The following is a 12,104-nucleotide window of genomic DNA, read 5'->3' as shown; positions in this document are numbered from 1 at the left end:
AAGTCCTGTCCAAATTCAACCTCGCAAACTTCAAGCCCAATAATTAACAATAGATCCCTATTATAAACAACAACAACCAAATTTCTTGACTTAAAAATCGATAATGTGTTAAATTGGAAAAATCATATTAAAGAAATTACTCCCAAACTAAATTCAGCATGTTTTGCTATTAGATCTATGCAAAAGATAGTAAATATCAATACCTTAAAAACAATATACTTTGCACACTTCCACTCGGTAATGAGTTTTGGAAGAATATTCTGAGGAAATTCCACAGATAGTGACAGTATATTCCTATTACAAAAAAGAGTAATTAGAATAATACATAGTAGGTGCGAAATCTAGGGAATAGTATAGGACTATTTAAAAAAAACTACAAATAATGCCATGGCTTATCATATATTTTTTCATTAATAATCTTCCTCGTATGTAATCGTGAAAACTTTGTAACTAATGCAACAGTTCATAGCATAAATACACGTCAAAAAAATGACTTTCATACTCCATCGGCAAGTCTATTGTGCTATCAAAAAAGAGTGCGTTATATGGCAGTAAAAATTTTTAATAGCCTCCCTATTGATATAAAAAATGAAACTCAAAACACAAGATTATTTAGGGCCAAATTAAAGAAGTACCTAATTTCTCACGCCTTCTATTCTGTAGGTGAATTCATGACATTCAGTAATCCTTCATGAAATTGATACTGGTACTAAAACTTTGTGTTGTACTAGTAGACTATATTGTAAACCTCGTCTGTATATATTTTATCTAGACTATGACTATAAATCAAGACTTTATAATACGAGGCGTGTTCTTCAAGTAAGTTCCGTTTTCAATTTTAGCCATCGCATCGCTGCAATCGTTATTTTGCACATGCGTGTTTTCTTCTTCAGTCCTCAGGCAAGCTGTGCATGCAGTTTCAGAGCTTCAGTCCGTGTGTGTGGTTAGTTATGATCAGTTGAAATGTTTAAAGTGATCGAGCACCCCGCCGACTGTGAGATGGGGTCTGTTATCCGTATCTTGAATGCGAGAAACATCAAACCAGCTGACATTCATCGTCAACTTTGTGAGGTGTATGGTGATGATGCCATTAGTGATGGAATGGTCAGGATATGGGTTAGGAAGTTCAACGAGGACCACGTCTCTGTGCATGACGAGCAGCGTACCAGTCAGCCATCTTTGATCAATGATAATTTGGTGCGTGCTGTCGATGAAAAAATTTATGAGGACAGGAGGTTCACAATTTCTTTGCTTTCCTTGAATTTTCCACAAATGTCACGGAGTGTTCTCTACAAAATTGTGACAGATTGATTACGATATCGAAAATTGTGCTCACAATGGGTACCCAAGATGCTCACCGAGGAACACAAAACCAAACGAGCTTCCAGTACATTGAGCTTTCTCACACGTTACAGTGAGCAAGGCGATGAGTTTCTTGACCATATCGTGACAGGTGACGAGACGTGGGTGTCTCACATGACACCTGAATCGAAGCAGCAGTCCATGGAATGGAGGCACACTGCATCGCCAAGGAAAAAGAAATTCAAACAAACCGTGTCAACACGCAAGATCATGTGCACTGTTTTTTTGGACAGAAAAGGAGTCCTACTCATCGAATTCTTGCCTCGGGATGAAACCATTAATAGAGAAACCTATTGTCAGACCTTGAAGAAGCTCTTTCGTGCAATTCAGAACAAGAGACGTGGGATGCTGACCGACGGAGTTGTCTTGCTTCATGACAACGCTTGGCCACACACAGCTCGTGACACTCAAAATCTCATCTCGAAATTTGGCTGGGAACAAATTGACCAACCCCCCTCCCCTCCCCCTACAGCCCGGATTTGGCTCCGAGTGACTTTCATCTCTTTTTGCACCTCAAGAAGTTCCTCAGTGGTCAATGTTTTGATGGCGACGATGAAGTGAAAACAGCAGTGCGGGAGTGGTTTGCATCGCAGGCGGGCAAATTCTACAATGAGGGGATAGAAAAACTTGTGCCACGACTCGATAAATGGCTCAATAATGGTGGAGATTATGTTGAGAAGTAATTGGAAGTGTGGGGAATATAATGCAACAAAAATGGTTTGTAAATATCTTCCCGTTTACTTACTACACCCTTTTGGAACTTACTTTAAGAACACGCCTCGTAGTATTAAGTTTTTTGACTTGTTCCATATTCTAGCTGTGAAGCAATGTATGAATGCCTGGAATGTTAATAAATACAATACAATACACAAATCACTGGGAATTATTATTTTAATTGTGGAACTGGTCAGAACAAGTCATTGTCAGTTCTCGCAGGCAAATCGTATGTGGAATATTTATTATGTTGTGAGTTGTAAGATTAACTTTCACAGCAGCAATTTGAAATCTTACTTGCAGATTGTTTTAATCAAGGGCCCTAAGGACAGTTGATGATTCATTAAAGTTTTGTGGATATATTATATTTTATTTATTTATACTAAGTTATACAAAGCATAAAAAACTTAGGAACACTGTATGAGCAAAGCTCATGTTCGGTTATAGTTCCATTATAATACAGAAATACAAAAATTAACACACACAAATAATATTATATTATACTCTGCCAGGTTAAATAAATAAATAAATTATTATTATTATTATTATTATTATTATTATTATTATTATTATTACTATTATTATTACTTTACAAAACAAAAAACAAATAAGAACATGGAAAAAAATAATATGTAATATAAATTTAAGTATCATTAATAAGTACATATTTAATTTTTTTATTGAAATTAAAACAGAAAGTGTTGAAAATTCAGGATGCATTTTAATTATGGAGTTATATAATCTTGGACCTAAACTAATACTGTGTTTTAAACCTGCAGTTGTGAAAAAAATTTGCTCTCTTAAGAGTATGTAGGGGTTTATAATCTTTACGATTTTTGTGATAATACTTCAGTAATATGTAATTGTATAATTGTTCAATTTTAAAGACTTTAAATTCGTGAAAGATTAATTTAGATGGGTAATCAATAGGTTTTTCTAAATAATATTTTAACTATTCTTTTTTGTAAAAGATTTAGATCATCTAAAGAAATGTTTAAAGTTCCACCCCATGCAATAATGCCATATTGGATGGTGGACTGAAAAAGAGCTAAATAAACTGTATACAAGATACTTATTGGTAAAATACAGCGAAGAATAAATTTATAAATTGTTTTACGTAGTCTGCTGCATAGATAAGAAACATGAGAATGTTGATAATTTTATATTTTAATTCCTTTCACAGCGACTCTTCTAATGAAGAACATTGTATTGTATTGTATTTATTTACATTCCATGGTATCCGTACATCGCTTCACAGCTAGAATATGGAACATATCAAAAAATCTTAATAATATAATAATAATAATAATAATAATAATAATAATAATATTTGTCAGAAACCAGTGTACAAGGCCTGGATATGAGGTCAGGTTTGATGATGTCAGGTATACTACAAAATCTTAATTACAAAAGAGTTTTACAATATAGTATAGAGCAGTGGTCGTCAGCACTCGCTGAAATGTGCATGGTGCACTGCGTTTTCCACGAGTAAGAGATGCTAGTCCCAGCGTGCTCTGTGCTGACGACCCCTGGTATAGAGGATTCCACATTAAAAAAAAAATCATTGAGTATATGGGGCTGTTCCATCAAATGAACAGTTCCATAGAAACGCCTACCTACCACATAGCTTCTACAATGTACTAGACAAGATCCATAAAACCAATGCTTTTTTCTTAATGTAAAATGCTATATAATACAACACAAAGGGCTATTATCGATACTCAATACAAGACAAAAATAATCATGCAGCATTGTTGAACGTCATAAATTCATCTACATAATAAAGAGTGCGGCAAAACATTCTCCCTACTTTAAAGTTTAAATAAAAAACAGATGTATCAAAATAAGGAACCTGTATTAATACGGATGGTATCTAAACAGTGGGAGATTTAGGTTTACATGCATTGCCATTCCGTTGTCGCTGCCCAGCTTGCTATTCGGAGACACTTTCAGTTTCTACCTCATGAGCAGTTCCAGATCGGAAAAGCATTAACTTGTGGCTATGAAACTTTAGAGCAAGTGGTGACTTGATTAAAAAGGGAGGAGGAAGGCCATGCAGCATTCGAAGTCCGGAAAACATTCATGCAGTCAGGCGTTCATTTCAGCAGTCTCCAAAGAGATCTGCTCGAAAACACGCTAGAGCTCTTCAGTTATCTGATCGGAGTGTGCGTCGAATTTTGCACCTTGACTTGCGATTTCATCCCCACAAGATGGTCATTGTTCAAGAATTGTTTGAACGTGGTTATGAAAATCGTGTGGGGTCATGTGCAAACATCCTTCAAAATGTGCCTGAAGATGGTGTGGTTCTTTTGTGATGAAGCACATTTTCACTTATCAGGATGCGTGAATCATCAAAATTTCCGATATTGTAGTAGACAGAACCCTCGTGAACTTCATCAAAAACCTCTACATAACGACCATGTTACTGTATGGTGCACGGTTGAAAGAGTCGGGATACTTGGTCCTTACTTTTTTGAAGACGATGGTCCTACTGTGACAGTAAACTCTCAGCGGTACACTTTTATGATCAACAATTTTTTGGCACCAAGACTCAATGCGCTGCAGATTGACCAGGTATGGTTTTAGCAGGATGGAGCCATCTCTCACACAGGTCAGATTTCTCTTAAAGTCCTGAGACAGATGTTTCCCGGACGTTTAATTTCTTCACGTGGCGACGTCCCCTGGCCAGCACTATCACCAGACCTTGCACCCTGCGATTTTTTCCTATGGGGGCATCTTAAGGCTGAGGTGTTCAAACATCGGCCGAGGACTTTGCCAGACCTAAGAAATGCAATATAGGAAGAAATTGGTCTTATTCCTCAAGAAATGCTAGTTAGAGTGATGCTGAATTTCTGAAGTCGCATTCAACAATGCATTGATAGTGAAAGACACCACTTGAGAGACACATTATTCAAAAAATGAAAAATTCCCTCTGTTTAGATACCATTCATATTAATAAAGTTTCCTTATTTTGATCCATTTTATTTAAACTTTAAATGAGGGAGGATGTTTTGCCGCACCCTTTAGAAGGTGTAAGAAATTAGGTACTACTTCAATTTTGTCCTAAATAATCTTATATTTTGAGTTTGATATTTTATATCCATAGGGAGGCTATTAACATTTGTTACTGCAATATAATGCTCTCCTTTCTGATAGTACGATAGCAACAAATATCACAGAACAAAGAAAACACTGTATATTTGTTCTTCGAAATATTTTCCCAGATTAGAAACATGTTCTTGGGACTGACAGCTTAAAGTTTCGATCTTCTAGATCTGAGTAGATGTTATTGTAGTATATTTACAAAGATATGTAGAACTTTGCCTTAGCTACAAATTCATAGTTTCGGCACACTACCAGTACTGATCTATTTAATACAGTTTAATATATCGCTACTTAAAATGTTAATAAGCAATGTACTCCTCACTTAGTTCATTTGCATTAATGCCAAATTAAATAAGATATTACAAATTAACAATGTCCTCAAGTTTAGTGCTAGGTTTTAGGGAATTTTCAATGTAAAGTCTCAAATTATACTTATTACTCAAATAATTTACTTCAAAAGACAATGTAAATATTTACTATCTATGAAGCATACGTACAGTAGAGGAGGCAAGACCTGTCCTGTGACTTTATCATGTGCCGTGGCTATATCACCAATGGGTATGGAGGCGGAAGATATGTTTTAGTCTGAGATGAAGTTCCATGTCGATAGATTCGTACAATATTAACCATCATGAAACAAACTCTCTTTCTGATAGCTCATTCTTTTCCCTCTCGCATACCTCACATGCTAGATCTCACCTCCTCAACTATACCTCGTACGATATCACCTTTTATCGAAATAAGATCACACTGAAAAACAGAAAAGATGCACGTAAAAATGCTAGAAAAACCATGGGATTAAATTTATCAGGGTAGAATTGCTGCGAAATCTCTCACACAAGTAGAAGATAATATGGTTTATTAGTAGGTAATTAGCGAATGTAATCTATTTCGATTGAAGTTTCAGCCATCTTTCTTGTTCTGTGTGGTAGTGGTGGTGGACGCGAAGGTGTGGGTGCTGGACCGACGCGTGTTCCAGCAGATCATGATGCGCACTGGACTTCAGCGTCTGGAGGATAACGTCAACTTCCTGAGAAGCGTCCCATTGCTGCACAACCTCAGCAATGACGTCCTCGCCAAAATTGCCGACGTCCTGGAAGTTGTGAGTACCATACACATGTAATAACGTTCAATAAATGAAATGTAGCCTACATTATGTTACTACTTCCTCCATATCAGTGGTCCTTAACCCTAGGGGATCCCCAGGACCCTTAGTAACTTTTCAATCAATTTAAATTACGTGTAAAATAAAATAAATCTGTTTGCAGTATGCTGTCAACCTTCCGTTTATTTTCCTTTATAAAATGAACTGTCATTTACCAGTATGTGTTTCGGTATTTCTGTAAATACAGTAACTGCAACAACTACGTTAACACTCGCAGGTGTCTATATCACATCCTTCATACTAATAGGCCTATAGAACCGGAACATTTTTATTTTTTGTTTATAGTTTTTTGTATGTGATTTTGTGATTGGTACTATTCGTTCTAATGTAGGAATAGTTCACGATGCAAAGTTTGTTAAGAAGAGATATATGTGTCCACATAAAATCATTAGAAAAACATGCCAAGGATGTTGCAAATGCAGTATAAATATATGTAATGAACATAGTGTAAGGGTCTGTGAACGGTGTTTTGTAAAGAGTGAAAAAACTCATACAAGAAAAATTATTTCAAATGATTCAAATTAAGTTTTATATAATGTATTAAAATCTAATTTTATTTTGTTGAAACATAAAAAAAAATTTAGAACACCACCTGAAGTTTTCTGAAGAACTTAAATTAGTGTAATGACAAGGCATTTTTATCATATAATATTAATAGAAAGATGTAAAATGTATTTTAAAGTAAAAGGACATGCGTATTATATTATAATTTACACAGTTGAAAATAACAAATGTCAATAGTTACTTCCTTGGTAGAAATTGATAGTATATTGCCTAATACCGTATATTGACAACTGATTGTAAATAAAACCTTTTATAAGTTTATAATTTAGTTTATAATAACCACGAATCTTTCATTATTATTTACACGCAGAATACTTAATAAATTTTATAGAAGAAAGAGTTCGTCCAAAGGATTGGATTCGGGAAGAGTACCAAAAACGCTCATTGCATTTCCGCGTTGAATAGCAATACTTGAGCGTTGACGCAAATAAGTAGTGCAACGGCGATCACCAGTAATGGAGTTCAGAATTTGGCCGATTTGAGATACCAAAACTTTAGCGTTATGACTCCAAGGACCGAAGATCTCCACAGCAAAGGGGATAAAGATATAATTGTCTAAAAGATGAGCATATTTATTGACTTTTTACTATTTAATTGATTAATACATTTATGATAGACAACATTAAGATACATGGATCATATGAAGAGACAAAGAGGAAGTGAGAAAATAGGAAATACTGAAGAAAGCTGGATTTGCAGTGAAAGACTTGCCCTTCGGCAGAACACTATGAATGAATGAATGAATGAATACATTTATTGTTTCATTTTGGATTAGACATTGCTATTTAATAAACATGTTGACTATTTAAGTTTTTCATAGTCCCAAGAGAAGAAAATTCATATTTACTCCATTAATTACACAAGGGGTCTTAGGGACCTCCGTTATGCATTATTCTAACTGTCATGCATCCTAGGGTTAATCGTTTTCCCTGTATACAACCCTTGGATTTTAAAAAATATGCTCTCATTCCAGAAACTCTAAACACGGAACATCATCTTTATTTACAGACTACACAAAATCCTTCTAATGATTTAATCTACTGTATAATTGACACTTTGTACACCTGCATATAGTGTATCGCATTCGGATATCTCAGTTTCTTTTTCCTTTAATTTGGGAAAAAGTATAAAGTCTTGAGATTCGGATCCAAAAATTCACTTACCAGACACAGCAGATTTATACGTACTTAATTTGTAAACCACTTTTGGAATGCTTTCCAAGTGATACAAGATGCATTCACAGTTATGTATAAAGTTAAATTAAGGAATGAGGTTTATAAAAGCAAACTCCTAATTTCATTGTATTAGTCTCCATCTCAAAACAGAATGCAAGACAACATTCAAGATACCGTCCAGGTGTAAGGAAGTAGTGATGATAGCTATATTAGTACTAAAATATTCTCTAAGACAAAATTTACTAAAACAGATTAAAAAAAGAAACTTAATAGACATCACGTCTCTTGGATGTGTAAGTGGCTTCATACGATAGGCCATGCTAGGCTATAAATTTGTCTTCTGGCAGGAGGATTACAATATATAAGGATATATAAGACCAATATTGATCTATGCTACAGAATCGAGAACAGACTAATACGAAATATCTTCAGCGAAAATCTGAAGTGAACATTTTACAAAAGAAAACAATAATTACAATAAAGTTCTACGTGATGAAGTAAAAATTATAAAATTTAAGAAAGAAATATACCTACCAGTAAATTGTCAAATGGTGAAATTACGAAGATGATAATGGAATTTCGAATGACGGGTCAGAGAGGTGGTACCTAGAAGATACCCAGAACCAGGAAGATTGGGCCTCATTATATGAATCTCCATGGAGAAGCAAGCAACGATTTTTAATAAAGAACAGATTATTTTTCATTCAAGGTTTTTGTACTTTGAATTTCCAATTTGAAATCGGAGTACTTTGAATTTACAATTTGAAAACAGAGATGCATGCAGAAAATTGTTCTTTTGTAATAGCTAATGCTTTGTAGCCAATATATGCAGCTGAAATCTTCGAAATTCGTGATTCTTCCATTGTGTGTGTATAATTTTTCAGTGTACATTAATTTATATCTGTCATTATTGAAGATTTACCTCAGTAAAATGGACCAATTGTCGATTTCCTCCTCTTTCACGTTCACGATCATATTATAAACAGATTGGTGAAGGTTTGACTGGAAAATATTATAGAGTATTTTAAAAAGTTGTAAAAGTCGTTAAATTACGGTACTGAAATTATTGATAACAGTTAATATTTTATCATAGAGCGCAGAATTAAAAATTAAACTGGAGAATTACATATTTTAAAATGAAATTACGAAAATTAGATGAGTGAAACTAGGATGTGAGTTTTCATTCTTATATTATGAGATACTGAAATAGTGAAATAATTAAAATAAACGGGGAACTCAACCCTCAAAAACGGTAGTCTCAATCCTGCTCTACGCTCTGTAAAGAACAGGAAACAGTGTTTTTTTTTTTTATATTTCAAAGTACGGAATGACCATCTCTACAAATAAAGCAAAAAGTTTGATAATAACGGGAAAATTTATAGCATAATCCGAAATAATAATTAATGGGCGAATAATATATATAAAGCCCTTACATTCAAATGTCTTCGTAATATAATTTCAGGATCTAAAATACGTACCTGTACAATAATAAAGTTAAAATTAATTACTCCAGTAGAATGGTGAAAGTGCAACATATATAATTTCGTACACAATTACTCAACTTCACACGAGTGGATAAAACTATATAAACAAAACTAACAACAGATTATAGGAAAATGATATCGTTGAGGATGAAAAGTTACATCGAACGCAGCAGTAGAATCATAATAATAAGTCACAAATATTAAAATAGATGCTACAAAATAAACAGCAACAGCTTATTACGAGGCTCTGTTGTAAGTCTGAAGGAAGAGATTATTATTATTGTTGTTGTTGTAGCTTTACTCTTGCATCTCCTTTCATAGGAATTCTACCCTGCCGGCGCTCACATAATCCGCCAGGGAGCGAGTGGAGACACTTTCTTCATCATCAGCAGTGGCAGTGTGAAGGTGACACAGCGAATTCCAGGCAGAAGGGAGGAGGAAGAAATCAGGACTCTGGAGCGCGGAGATTACTTTGGAGAGCAGGCTCTACTCAAAGAGGACTGCCGCACTGCCAGCATCATAGCACTTCCACCAGGCGTAGAGTGCCTGACTCTCGACCGTGAGTCTTTCATTCAGCTCATCGGAGACTTGAGTGAACTCCACGAGAAGGACTACGGGGACGAGAGCAGAGGCCTCTCTAGACCGTCCAGCTCTTTCAGCATCTACTCTGACAGCGATCAAGGTCAGTTAACAGAACTAAACTACACACACAGTAGGATTGTGTCTTTGGGCAGAAATAATGATAATCATAATAATAATGGGCTTCCGAAAGCCATGCTGTATCCTACAATAAATCAAACATTTTACTATACAACTACTAACCAAAATGGTCTCAATTATAAATATGACAGTCAAATTAAACATTAATTTACAAACCACCTATGGAGACAAAGTCAACGACTGTACTGGATTAGCAAAGGGGATAGTACAAATTCGGAAAGCAAAATTTGTAACTATCAAACCACTAAACTAGTTTAAGAAATGAATAGTTCCAGATACGCTAATCAGACAACAAACTGTTAAGAATGGAACTGTTTTGTGTCGGTAATTCAGAAATCCTTTGTCTCCTATACATGTAGTCATTTCTATCACACAATAGATATCGCAGTATTTGATTGCAATATCCCTAATGGTAAGTTGTAGCAATTTGTAAAAAAAAAAAAAATAATAAGAGTAAAAGTATAATACGTAAAAGTCAATCAATCAATTATGGTATGCATTATGGAGCATGTCGACTCCATTCCAATTCCACAAAGCTTCTCCACTCTGTTCTGTCCATGGCCACGTTTTCCCAGTTGCCAACCCCATTTCCAGGTACTGGTATTCTTTTGCAATATCATCCTTCCATCTACTCCTTTGTCTTACAATAATAATAATTTTAATGATGATAATAATAATAATAATAATAATAATAATAATAATGCAGTAGTATTAGTACTGTATTAATTGTTGTACTGTACCAGTAGTACTTGTACTGTAGCAGCAGCAGTAGGAGGAGGAATAAGCTTATTCTAGTACTTGTAGTTGTTCTAATGATAATGACATCACCTATTTAAAATGTATACAGAGTATGATTTCATCCGCCTGGACGATCTAGACGTCGTGGCTACATTGGGCGTGGGAGGATTCGGCAGGGTGGAATTAGTGCAGTACATATACGACAAGAACAAGACGTTCGCTCTGAAGTGCCTCAAAAAGCAGCACATCGTGGAGACGCAGCAGCAAGAACATGTGTACAGCGAGAAGGGCATCATGATGAGCTGTCGCAGTCCCTTCATCTGTAGGTACGAGGCACATCCATTAATAACATTAAACAGATGATCGTGTACATAGAATGAATATGAATAACAAAAGAATAATTATTATTGGAATTATTATCTTTATAGTTGAAGATCAGTAGATTGTTCTTTGGAATAATGGTGTGCATTAATTTTCCCAGGGTTTGGGTAAGTCTGCTACCAAAGTTTTATTCTATTCGTACAGATATTTTGGCGTTATGTGCTTTAGCCTACTAAGAATATAGAGAAGGCCACGATTTCCGCTATTTTGGCACTTAAAATCTCTGGTTATTTTGGTTATTTTAAACTGAAAATAAATTTATTTTCGTTGAGAAATTTGTAATGATTCGTTAACATTTTCTTAGGCGGAGCTTAACTAATCCCACAAGGATGTTTGAAGTTCGGGAAAGTGTCTCTTGTAAATTCCAACTCAAAATGCAATGCAACATGTTTTATGAGCCCTGTACGTGCTACTGTAAAGGAAATAAGGGAACAGAGGTTCAGACATGGTGTCTACAATCTTTTAATAGATCGAAAACTATCAAAATAATATTAATACTTTATTGAACATATGTAATATGTATGTATATCACATGCATGTTTATTAATGGAAAATATTTTGTAAATGCTAAGGTAGGAATCTGATTTTTGTGACAATTATTTTAATAATAAATTATGCGTATAATAATAATAATAATAATAATAATAATAATAATAATTTTTTTTTTCTTGTAATAGCTCGATGGGAGCTCTATAG

At 34.7% G+C, this 12,104-nt stretch overlaps 1 protein-coding gene across 6 annotated transcripts in view; it reads left to right on the top strand.

Moving 5' to 3' along the window:
- The window catches only part of Pkg21D (Protein kinase, cGMP-dependent at 21D), a 559,173-nt gene that overhangs the window by 519,425 nt on the left and 27,644 nt on the right, over positions 1-12,104 (top strand). For all 6 annotated transcript variants that reach the window (XM_069828544.1, XM_069828548.1, XM_069828547.1 and 3 more), the window contains 3 exons: positions 6,114-6,283; positions 9,891-10,251; positions 11,137-11,353. In XM_069828544.1, coding sequence (XP_069684645.1) covers positions 6,114-6,283; positions 9,891-10,251; positions 11,137-11,353 — 748 coding nt within the window. The remainder of the gene's footprint in view (positions 1-6,113; positions 6,284-9,890; positions 10,252-11,136; positions 11,354-12,104) is intronic.

Source organism: Periplaneta americana, chromosome 6, assembly GCF_040183065.1.
Source record: "Periplaneta americana isolate PAMFEO1 chromosome 6, P.americana_PAMFEO1_priV1, whole genome shotgun sequence".
NCBI lineage: Eukaryota > Metazoa > Arthropoda > Insecta > Blattodea > Blattidae > Periplaneta > Periplaneta americana.
The sequence above is the reverse complement of the archived record's forward strand: the minus strand, read 5'-3'. Positions and strand labels throughout refer to the sequence as shown.